Genomic DNA, 15,690 nt, shown 5'->3' with positions numbered 1-15,690 from the left:
AATAGCATGTGACACTGTTTCCTGGAAACCCTCACCCCAGTGCCACTGCTTGTCTGTGATCCAATGAGGCAGATTGGTCCAGAAACTACACCAGAAGCTGGGATGTAAATAAGCCAGAGTGTAGTCCCATAATGAGACCCTTCCAGATTGGAAGTTGTTTTGGGGGTTGCATTACCACCTGCAGCAAATGTAGAGGAGAAGTTGGTAGGAGCTACAATTGGTGTTGTGGATAATGATGATGATCAATCCCTTATGTTCGCAAAAGACTTTACAATTACCAAAGCCTTTTCACACCCTGATCAGCACATGACCAGCAGGTTGGCTCTTAAGTTCTCCCTCTGATACTTCGTGGGTGTAACTGCCCTCTTTAAGGATTCCCAGCTCATCAAAAGCTGTTCAAAGAAAATGGACAATTAGCTATTAGAACCAAGTTGACAGTAACGAAAGTTAGCTTATGTTCCTGTGGGGAACAGCAAAGCCTGTGCCACAACAGGGACATGAGCCAGGACAGCTGCAGAATGCCTGCTTTCTTTATGGCCAAGGGAAAGCCTTTTAGTCACATTAACTGTTCCCTGTTTAGAAGAAGGATCAGAGGTTAAGAGGCAGTGAAGGGCAGTGCATCAGACACAGGCTAAACGCTCACAAACCTGTGTGCAAATTCCAGCATTATCTTTCCTACCTACCTACTCGGGCAAGTCCCTTAACCATTTTTGACCTCAGAGAATTCATCTATAAAGTGAGAATAATAGGAGTACTTATCTCATAGGATTGTTGTGACCATTTAATTAGGTAATATATAGAACAACTAGTATAGTTCCTGGCACTTATAAAATGCCAAACAAATGGTAACTTTTTTGGTAGTGATGACATTAACAATTATTTTTTAAACTTGTAATATTTAATATGCATGTTTTATAACAAAATAACTAACAAAATATGTTACTTGTAGCTTACCAAAAAGATTAGTTGTTCTCCTAAGTTTAAAATAAATGCTAATTTTGAACAAAACCAAGGGCAGATATATTTAGCTTTACTATAATACGGGGATTTACATATGCAGCCTTTGTGCTGCCTCATAGAGTAGAAGGAGCTCAGGATTTGAGTGAGAAGACCTGAGCTCCACCAATTTCTAGCTGTATGACCACATGTAAGTAATGTCCCTATTTGAGTTTTGGTGTTCTCATCTGCAGAAATGAGGATAAATTAGTCCAATCTCTTAGGATAGCTCTAAGGTCTAGATAATATATGTGAGAGTACTTTGAAAGCTTATTAGCACTGAATAATATTTCATTGTCTGGATTTTCCAGTTTACTTATCCATTCACCTACTGCAGGACATCTTGGTTGCTTCCAAGTTTGGGCAGTTGTGAATAAAGGTGCTTATTAAACATCTGTGTCCAGGTTTTGTTGTGGACCTTAGGTTTTCAACTTCTTTGGGTGAATACCAAGGAGTGCGATTACTGAATTATGTAATAAAAATATGGTTAATTTGGTAAGAAACCACCAAACTGTCTTCCAAAGTGGCTATGCCATTTTGCATTCCCACTAGCAATATATGAGTGTCAGCGTTTGGTGTTGTCAGTGTTCTGGATTTTGGCCATTCTAATAGGTGTGTGGTGGTATCTCATTGTTGTTTTAATTTGCATTTCCCTGATGGCATATGATGTGGAGGAGTATCTTTTCATATGTTCATTTGCCATCTGTAGATCCTCTTTAATGAGGTGTCTTTAAGGTCTTCAGCCCATTTTTTAATTGGGTTGTTCATTTTCTTATTGTTGAGTTTTAAGAGTTCTTTGTGTATATATATATATTTTTTCCTATTTTTAAAATTTTATTTATTTATTTATTTTTGGCTGTGTTGGGTCATCGTTGCTGCACGCAGGCTTTCTCCAGTTGTGGCGAGCAGGGGCTACTCTTCGTTGCGGTGCTCAGGCTTCTCATTGTGGTAGCTTCTCTTGTTGTGGAGCATGGGCTCTAGGTGTGCAGGCTTCAGTAGCTGTGGCACAAGGGCTTCAGTAGTTGTGGCTCACAGGCTGTAGAGCGTAGGCTCAGTAGCTGTGGCTCATGGGCTCTAGAGCGCAGGCTCAGTAGTTGTGTCGCACGGGCTTAGTTGATCCTCAGCATGTGGGATCTTCCCGGACCAGGGATCAAACCCGTGTCCCCTGCATTGGCAGGTGGATTCTTAACCACTGAGCCACCAGGGAAGTCCCTTTGTATATTTTGGATAATAGCTCTTTATCAGGTGTGTCTTTTGCAAATATTTTCCCCTGGTCTGTGTCTTGTCTTCTCATTCTCCTGACAGTTTCTTTGGCAAAGTTTTTAATTTTAATGAAGTTTAGCTTATCAATTATTTCTTTCATGAATTGTGCCTTTGGTGTTGTATCCAAAAAGCCATCACCTTACCCAAGGTCATCTAGATTTTCTCCTATGTTATCTTCTAGGAATTTTATAGATTTATGTTTTACATTTAAGTCTGCAATCCATTTCGAGTTAATTTTTGTGAAGGCTGTAAGGTCTGCACATCTAGATTCATTTTTCTGCATGCAGATGTTCAATTCCAAAATCAATTGTTGAACCTAGCATTTTTTCTAAATGTGAAAATATTAGATCTAGACTTTCCTTTATTCAATTTCAAAATAAAAGCTTACCTTGGCAAAATTAAATAAAATAAAAAGGATTGATAATAATACCGACCCTACAAGATTGTGATTTAATGTTTGTGTAAATATCTTACAAACTATAAAGTACTATTCATATATTGCTGCTACTGTTATTTTTAGTATTACTCAGCTCCTGCCCTCAAGTAGCTCCCAGCCTAGTAGTAGTGTTATATTTATGCTCAGGTATTTTTTTTTTAAGTGAGAAGCAGAATAGTGTGACTAGAAAGAACCCCAAAACAGAAGTCAGAAATGAGTAGAATACTGAACTTATCAACTGTGTGATCAGGGCCAAGTCACTTGACCTCTCTGAGCCTCAGATTGCCCACTTGTGAAATGAAGGGGTTGGACTATATGGGATTCAAGGAGCTTTCCCACCCTAACATTCTGGAACTCACTCAGAGTGAGTGGCCTAAGAATGAGAATCTGTCACATTGATTAACATTTTTCTCAGCAGCAATGTTACACTTTTTCAGGGAAAAAAACAAAACTGAAGCCCAGGGAAATAATAGAAGTACGCTGTACATGAAAAGTTCGAACTGCTGAGAAAAGGGACCTAGAAAAGAATAACTCTCTTTGGCAAAGAACATGTCCCATTTTTGTTAACATAGACAAGTTTCACAAAGCCAATTTGCTAAAATACTTAGGTTTCCTAAGTACTGTATAATGAATAAAATGTCAAGAAGGTTGACTTTCCTTTTCTAACATAGACAAAGTTAGGCCATACCTCTTATCTGAGAATGCCCCTCCTCCCCCCAGGGAGTCCCAAAGGGTGGGTTTCTCTGTTGATTTAGAAAGTCAATAATTCAGTAAAATCCCAAGTAAATGGCAGAACATAAGCTCAGATTGCGTTTCTGTATTCGTATTTTATAAACATTTCAGGATTTTTTCCTTGACCCTTGACCTTTTGCCATTCTTAAAGTGAAGATCTTATGTCGTAGAAGCTTGGTTAGAAAACAACCTCAGGGTCATCTCATCCAACTTCTTTCTCTGTGTGGACTCTACTCTTAGCAGCACCTCTGGCAAAATAGTCCAGTAGTTAAACGTATGGATTCCAAAGCTAGATTGCTATGATTCACATTCTGGCTCTGCTCTTAACAACTTTGAGACCTTGAGCAAGTTTTTAATTTGTTCCATGGTTCAGTTTCCTCATCTATAAAATGGGAATAATAATTATACCTACGTCAGAGGGTTATTATGAAAATTAAATTATTTTATAAATGTTAAGTTATTATGAAAATTAAATTCTTTTATAAATGTTAAGTGCTTGGAATATGCCTGGTACAAATTAAATGCTCAGTAAATGTTAGCTTTATCATCATGATCTTCTTCCACAAATAAGCCCCTATTTGAATGCTTCTAGGGACAGCAGAGAGTACCCTCACCTCTCCCCTCCCTACCCCTTTATTTTCCCAAGGTAGCCTGTCAACATGTAGGCCAGAAGCATTCTGGTTATCCTGAGCTTTGGAATCAGATGGACTTGAGTTTTAAACCTTATTCTATCTGCAACCTTGAGCAAGATAACCCATGGTATCTTCAACTTTAAAATGGCAATAATACATACTTCGTTCGGCTGTTTTGAGGACTAGTTAAGGTATTTTATATAAAGTACTTAGCATGGTTCCAGCTACACAGGAGGCACTAAATACAACTGGCCCTTGAACAACATGGATTTGAACTATGCAGGTCCACTTACATGTGATTTTTTTCAGTAATAAATACTACAGTACTACACCATTCGTAGTTGGTTGAATCTTGGATGTGGAACCCTGCGTGCAGAGGAACCACCAATATGGGAGGAACTGCATATATGGAGGGCTGACTATAAGTTATATGTGATTTTCAACTGCTTGGAGGGGTGGTGCCCCTAACCCCCAGGTTGTTCATGGGTCAACTGTAATTGATGGTTGCTACCATGATGATGATGATGATGAAGAACAAGAAGAAAATACAAGACAGGAGGGGAAGGAAGAAAGGTAAAAGAAAGTGAAGTAGTAGCCACACCAGCAGCTGCTGCTTTGTGAAAAAGTTTTTTCTGACCAGCTGAGTTCTGCTCCCCTACAATTTTACCTCACCAGTCTCAGCTCTACCCACTGGAACTGCAGTAGGCAGAGGACTGCAGGACTCTGTCTACCTGTCCTACTTGCCAGCCCTTCAGACATTCAAAGAGGACTGAGATAGCCCTCTCCTGCCCCTATAGCAGCAGTGCCCTCTCTCAGGAAGACATATCCCATTTTTCAGATGTGTCTTAGAAAACGTGGTTTTTAGGCTTCTAACAGGAGGTCCCTCCTGGCACACTCCGCATCCTTCCTGAATGGGGCCCAGAACACTGCAGGATTGTTTCACAATATGGCCACTCACAATATAGTGTCCTGCATCTCCCTAGGTTCCCTATAGTCTCTCTGTCCACTCCAGGCAGATGAGAATGGAAACAAAAATTGTCCTTGTTCACTTTAAATTTCTGTCTGAAATGACCTTCAAAGAAAAAAATTGCTTGTGATACAGGGCACCAGAGGGAGCAGCCCCAACAAAACCATCTTTAATGCGAAGCAGTCCATTGATGGCACAGCCCCACTGAAGCTATAGAAGGGGGTCTCCAGATATTGAGACATTAGCCTATCAGGGAAAAGGGAGCCCTTCTGCTGAGCAGCAAGATGGAAATAAGAGAAACAGCCTAGCGCAGGCCTGGTCTCCGGAGACTTTGGGGAAAGAGCTCCAGCTGAAGTTAGACAGACTAGGGCCCTACCCAAGGCAATGCTCCAGCCAGTAATGGCTGCTACCAGCTGAGCACTTACTGGTTCAGTCTGTGTACCAGAGGCTTCATCAACATTATTCCTTTTAACTAGCACAACCTATAAAAGAGAAACTGATTATTCCCATCTTACAGGTGGGAAAACTGAGGCTCTCAGGTTGTATTACATCATCAAGGTCATATAGGTAGTAAGGAACAGAGCTAGAGTTTAAATCTTAGTTGCTTCACTCTTTTTTACTATCAATATTATACTGTATAGACAGACCCTCACTAACTATGTGGCCTTAAACAAGTGGCAACCATGCTGAGCCTCAATTTTGTCAACCTTGCATGGTTGCTAGGGATTAAATGAAATAACATATTTAAAGTGCCTGGCATGTAATAGGTGTTCAAGAAATTCTAGTTTTCTCCTTCTCAAGTCCCAGCTCTCCCACTTAAAGTGACTGGGGAAAATCACTTAACTTTTCTCAGACACAGTGAAAACTGGATGTGTTTTCTGAACATCTAACCTTGCATATTGACAACATGGCAACAAGGCTCCAACCTCCCAACCTCTTTTTGCTTTCTAGCATATCTTTTTGCCAGTATGCACATCTCTGGCAGTATGATTTTGGTTTCTCCCAGCAAGCATCATATTTACGAACCACAAATAACAAAGTAGAAGATGCCGGAAGAGCTCTGGCATGTTAATTAAGAACAATAGCAGAAGCAGCTGGGCAGAAAATGCCAATGAGTCAGAAGCAGAGGCAGCAGTAGCTCTGTTTGTTGACAGAAGCCAGCAGAGTGTTGTATGTTAATTGGGGAAGTGGGTAAACATTTGCCAACAGCTTGCCCCCGGGTGCATTGGAAGACAGCAGGCTAGGCCCTCCCCACCACCTTGCCTGCCCATCTGCCCACAGCCCAAGAGATACGAGTAGAGCAGCCTTGCTATGGGTTCCTTATAAGCACAGAGGTTTCTGGAGGCAGATGTATCTCCTTAATGACCCTCCTGGGCATACCAGGTTTCCATCTGGATACAGTCAAAGATAGTGTTCCTCCTTCAGCTTGCCAGCCTGCCTGTGACACTCAGGCCCCTAGGGCATCCCCTCCCCATCCGCCTGGAGAAGACAGTGGAGCCATCTCATTAGGTGTGGCTTGAGTTGAGCAGAGGACAAGATTGTCCGTCTCAGGTGCTATAGTCTCTGCCCAGGGGCCCAGAGCTCCTGTACATGTCTGACAGAGCAGACTGCCCGGCCTCCCATCATGCACACTTGGAGCTGTCCATTTATCTGTGTGTCTGTTGTCCATCCTTACAGTTGCTCACATACATGGCAGCCCGCATTGAACACCTGCTCTGTGCCAGACCCTGTGCTAATTATTTATTTTTTCTCACTTAATCCTCACATCAGTCCTACAAGGTTGATACCAACTCCAAAGCCACAAAGCTAATAGCCAACACAGCTGTGATTTAAACCAGAATCTTTCTGGTTCCAAAGCCCGTTGTCCTAGTATTTCTCAGCTTTTTAAAATTTATGTTCCCTTTAGGAAATTTTTGGGTTTTTTTCTCTCACTCTCGGATTCAGAAAACCTCCACATCACATCCTTGCCCCTGACCTAGGAGGCCATAAACCTAATGTAGGGTTCCTATATGATTAACATATCCCAGATGAGCCAAGAAGATTTTGTCTAGCTTTATTCTCTCCATAGTTCATATTATAAAATAATCATTTTTTATTTCTAAAATATAAAGTCATATTATGAACTTGACTCATTTTTTGGAACTAAATATCTTCACCACCACCACCAAGGAGACTGTGATATGCCTCCCTAGGGAGCCTCTCCTCAGCAGGGGAGATACTCATCTTTGGGCACGGCGGGATGGGCACTCTCTAGTTTACTACAGGTATGTTTAGCGGAAGATCAGCCCCCAAAGCTTAGCTCTTTCCCACCAAGCAGAAAAGGCCCTCCCCGCTGTCAGGAGTTAACTAAACACGGGTCCCCAGCAATGCCAGTGAGTTGTTTGGTAACCAGTACCCTTTCCTAAGACCCTCCTGTTCTGCTGGCCAAGCTGAACTGTGCAGGAAGCAGTGGGCCTCCACCTGCCGAGGTCAAATGCTAGCTCTTCCACTAAACTATGAGACTTGACCTCTCTGAGCCCTGGTTTCCTCGGTTATAAAATGAGAGTAACAGGACTTCCCTGGTGGCGCAGTGGTTAAGAATCTGCCTGCCAATGCAGGCGACACGGGTTTGAGCCCTGGTCTGGGAAGACCCCACATGCCACGGAGTAACTAAGCCCGTGCACCGCAACTACTGAGCCTGCGCTCTAGAGCCCGCGAGTCACAACTACTGAGCCCGAGTGCCACAATTACTGAAGCCCGCACACCTAGAGCCCATGCTCCACAACAAGAGAAGCCACCACAATAAGAAGCCCGCGCCCCACAACAAAGAGTAGCCCCCGCTCGCCACAACTAGAGAAAGCCAGCGTGCAGCAACGAAGACCCAACGCAGCCAAAAATAAATAAATAAATAAAAAATTTTAAAGCTTATTAAAAAAAAGCAGTAAAAAAATATAAATTAAGATTTTTCTAAAAAATGGGAGTAACAACACCTACCTCACAGGTTATTTTGAGGATCAAATGATATAAGAGATGTGAAAATGCTCGTGCCTGTGCAAAGTAGGCTCAAAATCGATGTGCAGGATAGGATCTGAATGCCATGAGAGAAAATAGTGCTTCTTCCAGTCTTTTTGAGTATGTGTTTTCTTTCTTTTTAGGTAACCCAGCTGGACCCAAATAAATCATTATTGGAGGTAAAGTTGTTCCCTCAAGAAACCCTTTTCCTTGAAGCAAAAGAGTAAACATGGCCCAGCAGTGGAACCAGCCGTTCCTTGACAAGCCAGAGGCCTGCATCAGGAGAAGGGCTCCTCGCCAAGCCACCTACACGCTCGTCTCACTCAGTTCAGTGTCACACTTCTGCCTCTTGCAAGATTGCTGGAAAAAAGTAATAATAAACATAGCTACTTAACATTTCCCATCCACGAGTATATGTTCCCAACCCTCATTGTAGAGAACTATAGCTCTGCCTCTCTTACCCTCTTCACCTCGCCCTCGTTCAGTGACTAATGCGCTGCTGAAGTGTGAGTGATCATGAAGTAGGATTTTTACCTCCCCAGTGCCCATCTTCCCCACAGTGTCTGGGACAGTTCTGTCTGACCTGTGACACCAAGCTGCTCTGTATTTGATGTGTCTCATTGAGCCAGGGCTCATACACCTCTGCCTTTTTCTTTTCATGACTGAATTTCTACTTTGTCACCTAATTTTAAGAGGCAGGGGGAAAAGGTCAAATGGGACTTCTTGGCATGGAGATTAAACATTGTTGTAGGAAAAAAACATAGCATTTTTGTTGGTACTTCCTGACTTCTTTACTAAGACGTAAGGTTGTGTTCGAGGACTGCATTTGACATAGATGCAAGATATTCATTTACTGCTCCTGCCTTGGGTCACCAGGTTCCATCCAGGAGGTATATGCTGTTCCATTACAGTGTAAGAAACTATTTAAGCTTGCAACGTGAATGTTGAGATTGTGTGAAGAGGACCAGTACCAGGACTTCAGTATCTGGCCCAGCTGCAGGAAGCTGCTGTTGGGTTTGCATTTGGGCAGTTAGAACCTCCTGGATACCAGCTCCCAGGTTGCTGGTCCACCAGTGTACACTCAACACAGCTCTCTCCTGCTTTCTGCTCTCTCTATTCCATCACGCATTTGGACCTTGTCACTTGGTGCTTTAAGCACCTTGACTGTCACCAAAATCTGATCAGCCACCCCATGGACTCTGAGCCCTGCTGTCATAAGGAACTGGCTCCACTATTTCATCCTTTTAATGTTTCAGTATTAGATGGTAGACTCCCATCTCAAATGAAAGGGATCTCATTCTATGGCTGAAAATTCTGACTTCATATATTTAAGAGACTTAGGGGCTTGGGGTCTTAGCTCAGAAGACACGTGTTGCCTGAATTTGCATATAATAATTTGGGATGATTTAGTAAATGTGGATTCTTGTTAATCTATGGATTTGGGGTTTGGAGTTTAGTTCATGGAAGCACTGTTTATACCTTCACCGCCAATGAGTTCTTTTCAGTCTTGAAATGTTTCTCCGTATCTGTTTTTGTGTCCAGTGTGGTCTCTATCCTAGGGCTTGGGATCCTAATTTGACATTTTGTACTTGTCCAAAAGAGTCTGAGTGCTGGGTTTTTTCCCCCTGGCCCAAGCCAAGGGGTTCTCAGAAGACTCTAACCACAGCCTGAGATATGCCTGGTCATTTTCCATCTGCCCAGAAGTGGGCATTGGCCAGGAAAATTCCACCTTGTGTCTCTTCTCTGACACTACAACCAGGGACCTCCCCTGAACACTCTCTTCAAAGAATGTGTTTTTAACAGACTAGTGCTATATCTGCCTGGGTGCAGGCCTTCTCTGGCCCCAGGGGTCTCTCCAGGGAGGCTGAAAGGAAAAGAGACCCAAAGTGGGGGAGTTCAACCTGAGCACTTCCAGTCCAGCTCCACTCCCACCTTCCTAAACTAATGGCCCCACGAGACAGTCATTTCCAATGCTACAGATGCACTAGGGCACCAGCTTTTCTTTTTCCAGGGAGACCGTGTTCTGTAGCTGCTGTGGAGAAGCCACAACCTCGAACTCAGGCCATACTCAGGAACAGCAGCAATGTGTGGGTGGGGATTGGAGAGACACGACTCTGAATTCACTTTCATGTTTAACCTGTTCCATCTAATTTGGGTTTGACGTCATCATACTGTTTCCCCCATCATCTTCACTTCTGCATTCCAATAATACAGACTTTACTCTGAAACCAATTTCATAAAAGTTATTAAATGCTACTTGAATGTGTATGAAGTTTACACACCCTTTTTCAACCCTGCCTTGGAAGGTTCTTCTTGCTCAGTCCCATGAAATCCTATCCTATGGGCCCCTTTGCTAAGAAAGGCCTCAGCTAATTATCACTGTTCATTCATACCATTCTGTTCTACTGAGCTCCAGAACAGGAGGCCAGAGCAATTTTATGCACTTTCTTACAAATACATTAAAATGACTTATATAAAGTTAGGATCCAAGAAAAGCATTAAGTGTCTTACTATCACCACAAAAATAGCAAAGTCCTTTGTAATTCTTCCTCCTACCCTTACACTTCCTTGGGCTTTATATCCCAGCCTCCAGACGCAGAAATGTGTCAATCAGAATATGTGCTCTGTGTTCTTATGCCCAGCTGTCTGGAGTGAAGTTCCAGGGCTGCTGTCATCCCTGCCCCATTCCAGTTCACTCCTCTGTGTTTCTTGGATTATCACTTGTATGTTTGGAGCATCAGTTTGAAGGTTTAAGGAAGTATTGCCAGTTTCCCACTGCCTCTCACAAGGTGCCGTTTGGGGGAGTTTTCTGGTCTGCTATGTTGTCATGCTCTGGCACCACTAGTTTTATGGGACATACAGGTGTTCGTCTTGGAATTGCAAGCATCTGAATGAAGTCTGAGTTCTTTTATGGAATCTTCCCTTTTCAGTGTAGGAGAATAGGAATCAGGCTTTTATGGATTTTATTGGTGACATTAAAAACATAAAATAAGTTTGCAGTTGCATTAAAATTGCTACTCCCAAAGCTAGACATTCTGAGTTGAGTGTGCTGGTCAATGACATGGGTTTTAAAGAGGTTGCAGAGCTCTGGCAGATTTCCCCAAAAGCATAAAAGTTGTTCATTTGGTTGTGAGAAAGGGTCTTAATTGTCATAAGCAAGCATCTCTGATTGGCACACTTCCACCGTCCCTCTCAGCCCCTCATCCAACCAGTCCTGGATCCCACAGGCAGATGGGACATGGAATCCTGAATTCAGTCGGGGAGTAACTCACATGGGCATTGCACTTTATAGTCCAAGTGACCCTTCCACATGCATTAGCCCATTTGATCCTTTTTAAAATTCTTGGAGGCAGATCTACACACACGTGTGCACACACACACACACACACACACACATATTCCAGAGACCTCCGTGTCTTTCAGTTTGAAACTTGGTTCTGCCACTTAATAGCTGTGTGACCTTAAGGTGAGTAACTTCTCTGAGCCTCAGTGCCCTGATAACATTCACACAGCACTTTGCAGTTTACCACGCCTTCCACACCCATCATCACAGTCCACTGCCGTGAGAGAAGCAGGGCAGGCATGATCATTCCATCTTTGTACATGAGGCTCAGAGGGTAGGTACTTGCCTGAAGTCACACAATGTCAGTAGAAGAATCAGAACTCAAGCCCCAGGCTCTGACTTTCAGGGCCACAACTATTCTATAAAGAACCTCTAAGTTTCATGTCCAAGAATGGATCTTAGAATCCCCTACAATTGTATACAAAAAGTTAGATGTGTACTTTTCTAGGAGGGGTGTCTGTATTTCTCAGATTCTCAGTGGGTTCAGTTGACCCGCCAAAATTTAACAGCCACCACTTACATTATGCAAACAACATCAGACCATTTGGGAAGTTGAATTTGTCCATTCTTCTTCTCATCAAGCCTTTTTTTTTTTTTAATCTAAAAGCCACAAAGAGGGTGAGATGCAACAACTAGGCTTTCTTGCCTTGAACCTCTCTCTACATTTAGTGCTTCTCCCTTGTCTCACATAATCTGCTTTGGAAGATAACCCTTAACAAGCCCAACTGGCCATATAGCTCTTGCATTTTGAAAGTGTGCTCTGAAAGGAAACACCAAAAAAGAGACTTGCTCTCCAGTCTTCAGTCCATTAACTCTTAGTTTGCAGACTCTCTATTAGTTGTGGTTCTCGGTTTTGAGAGGTGACATAATGTGTGGTTAAGAGAGTAGCCTCTGGGGCCTTATTGCCTGGGTTCAAGCCACTCCTCCACTTACTCGTATGCCCTTGGGAAGTCACCTCACCTTCCTACGCCTCAGCTTTTTAGCTATAAAATGGCTAATAACAGTACCTGGTTGATAAAGTTGTAGAGATTCAATGAATTAACACTTAACTGTTAGCTAACATGTAAAGCAGTTAGAACAACTACTGTCTGGTCTGCAAACTCAGGAGATTACAAAAGGAAAAGAGAATGGGTGATGACAGCAGTGAGAAGTGGAAGTTTATGGGGGAAGACACAGAAAACATGAAAAGCGGTTACAAGAAATCCAGGAGCACTGCCCTAGGGCCCTTCAGGGAAGGTCGAAGAGCCCTGCACAAAGTGTCACTGCATTACTGGTGTCCATAAGGATCAGCCCGGGGCATGATGGGAAGGAGGAAGGGGGAGGAGGACTAACTTGCTGAGCACTCAGGATAAGCCCTGTACCATGCTCAGAGCATTACATATGTTACCTCCTGTAACCCCACAACAACCTGCTGGGTGAGTGATCTTGACCCCATCTTGAAGAGGCAACAGGCTCAAAGAGGTGAAGTGACTTGCCCAAGTTCCACAGCTAGTAACGAGCAGAGCAGAGTCGGGCCCAGACCTTTGACTCCAAAGCTCCTGCTGTGTTTATGATGATGCAGTGCTACCTTCAAGGAAATTATGACATAACTAAGGCATTTCAAATAGTAATTACAATAACAACATCTTTAAATGTTGGAGGATGCTAAAAGGGATAAAAAGTCAGTTTTATAGAAAACTCAGCTTTCCAAAAATGACTCACTCCCCAGTGTGTCAAGAGCCAGAATTTAAGCAATGCCTTTTATTTTTAAGTACTTGCAGTGATTTAAGAAGGTTCCCATAGCTTCTGCCTCTGACATCTCCTAACTCCACTCCCTACTCCTTCATCCTTTGTCCCACTGACATTTCTTCCCTCCAGACCGTTATCATTTCTCACCTGGGTTATAAAACCACATCCTAACTGATCTCCCTTTCTCCAGTCCCTTCTCTTCTAGACCTGTCTCCACCTAGCTGTCAGAAACAGCTTTCTACAACACCTGCCTCACCATGCTACACCCCTGCTTCGATCCCCACAAAGGCTTCCCATTGCCCTCCAAATAAAATCCAAACTCAGCTTGGATTTAAAACTCCTGTCATCTGTTCCCTACCTCCCTCCCCATCTGTATTTCCAGCCATACCCTCAACACACATACTGAACTACCTTACAGTTTCCTGAAGGCATCAGCTTTCTATCACCTCTGTCCTTGCACGTTATTCCCTCTGCCCTGAGCGCTCTTCCATCACCATTAGACTCCTACCACCATCCATCCAGCCTTCACTTTCAGTTCAGACTTCACTTCCTCCAAGATGGCTTCCCCAACCATTGCCACACCCTCTGCACACTCTCCAGGTTAGGTGCCTGTGCTGTGAGTCTTCAGCCCTGTATTGACTTTCTTGAAGCACTGGATTGCTCTGAACTGTAACTCTCAGCTCTCATGTCCTCCCTCCCCCACCCCCAGGCTGTGAGCTCCCCAAAGAGTCTGAGTCACTTCATATCCTTAAGGCCTAGTGAAATGACTAGTACATAGTAAGCACAGAGTAAATTTGTGCTTATTAACTGAATTCAAACAAAGAAACAATGATGGTCATGTACCAATAAGGTGGTCACTTCCATCTCTAACATCCGGCTTATCTGGGAACATTGTGAGGGCAGAGCCAGGTCGTAGTCGTCTGTTTATTCCCCTAGCCAGCCCAGGGTCTGGCACGTAGCAGTCGTGCACCCAGTAGTTACTGAAGCGGTTAATTGCTTGGAGCTGGAGCTGGTGAGGAGAGACAAAGAGTAAGGGAATTGGTGTTGAGCCCCCAGGTAAGCCCTGCACTGTGCTGGGGGCTTTATGCCCTGTCCTCCCACAGCTGCCTCAGAAACACTGTGAGGTCACTACTGTTAATGTCCTCATTTTACAGTTAGCAAAACTGAGGCTCAGAGAAATTATGTCACTGTCCCAGAGACATGCAGTGGTAGGGAGAGAAGCTGACCTTTCCAGTCGGGATCTGAGCCCAACCCTCATGCCGGCTCTGTCTCCCCTCATCAGTGAGGCTCCCTCCGTGAGCTGCTTCAGTAGCTGTGACTTCTAGCCCGCAGATGATAGAGTATAATAAACATTCCCACACACTCCCCTCTGCCTTCCAGGATGCCACACTTCCCTAGTTTTCCTCCCACCTCTCTGAAAGTTCCCCCCCTGTCCCCTCTAGTTTTCCTGTTCTGCTTGCCTGTGAAATGTCAGCAGCCTGAGTTCCTTCCTCTGCTCTCTGCTCTTCCAAACTTTCCTTAGATAAGAGGCAGTTTGTACTTTGATACTCAATTCAGATTTTACCTAAAGTATAAACTCCATGAGGGTAGAGTCCATGTCAACCTGATTTGTTGTTTTATCCCTCAGCATGGGCCTGGCACTGTGTAGGTGCTTGATAAATGGCTGTTGGTAAGAGAGTGAACATTTATATCATGTCTGCTGAACTCATTTATTCCTCACAACAATCCCATGAAGTAGGAACTATTACTCTCCCCACTTTATTGGTGAGCAAATTGAGGCACAAGAGATTAGGTAGGTAATTTGCCCAGGGTCATACAGCTAGTAAACCAAGAAGTCAGATTCAAACACAGGCAGTTTGGCTCCAGAATTAAGGCAGTTATCACTCCACCCCACTACTTCTCCTCCAGGAAGCCTCATGGAATCCCCAGGACAAGTTAGGGCCCCTTCTAATCCCCGTGTTTACCCCTAGTAGAACACTTATGACATTACTGTGATTATATGCACAGAAGTCTCCCCTGGAGACCATGACAGGTCTGTCCCCACTGGGCCTGGCACAGGGCACAGACAGTAAATGTTATACGAATGAATGAACTACAGAACTGCCCTCTGAGGTGGAACATACGATCCCTGTCTCTTACATTAATAAACTGAGGCTTAGAGAGGTTAAATCACTTGCCCCAAATCTCATAGCTACTATATAACATAACCCTGTCTAACTCCAAGGTAAATGTTTTTTCCCACCATGCATTTTCATCAGACCAGCATTTAATTTAAGTACTTTTAAGTTCCCTTTTCCATATGGAGATTGGGTCAGTTTTGACTCATCCATCCATTCATCATTTAGGCTTTTTGTTAAACATTGATTCTCAGCCTCTACCCTTGGCCCAGAATTCCCAGGCTGGGGTGGGACTACCAACTTCAAGGCAGTGTGGTCAATGCTAGAGGAGTTCCAGGAGCTGTGGGAACCCAGAGGAGACCCCTAGTCCGGGCAGTCAGAGGGCTTCTGGAGAGGGGTGAAGCCCATCTAGGAGCTCTGGCCAGAGTCCGCTCTGTAATGAATGGGGCCACCCAAGCCCAACAGTCAGATCCCAGAGTTTGAGA

At 43.7% G+C, this 15,690-nt stretch overlaps 1 protein-coding gene across 2 annotated transcripts in view; it reads left to right on the top strand.

Annotated features, from left to right (window-relative positions):
- The window catches only part of FAF1 (Fas associated factor 1), a gene marked incomplete at its 5' end in the record, with an annotated part of 488,979 nt that extends 480,568 nt beyond the window's left edge, over positions 1 to 8,411 (top strand). For both annotated transcript variants that reach the window (XM_079696859.1, XM_079696858.1), the window contains one exon: positions 8,161 to 8,411. In XM_079696859.1, coding sequence (XP_079552985.1) covers positions 8,161 to 8,244 — 84 coding nt within the window. In that variant the 3' untranslated portion in view covers positions 8,245 to 8,411. The remainder of the gene's footprint in view (positions 1 to 8,160) is intronic.
- Positions 8,412 to 15,690: the final 7,279 nt, after the last annotated feature.

Source organism: Hyperoodon ampullatus (assembly GCF_949752795.1).
Source record: "Hyperoodon ampullatus genome assembly, chromosome: 2".
Classification (NCBI taxonomy): domain Eukaryota; kingdom Metazoa; phylum Chordata; class Mammalia; order Artiodactyla; family Ziphiidae; genus Hyperoodon; species Hyperoodon ampullatus.
Note: the sequence above shows the minus strand (reverse complement) of the source record. Positions and strands in the feature narration are given on the sequence as shown.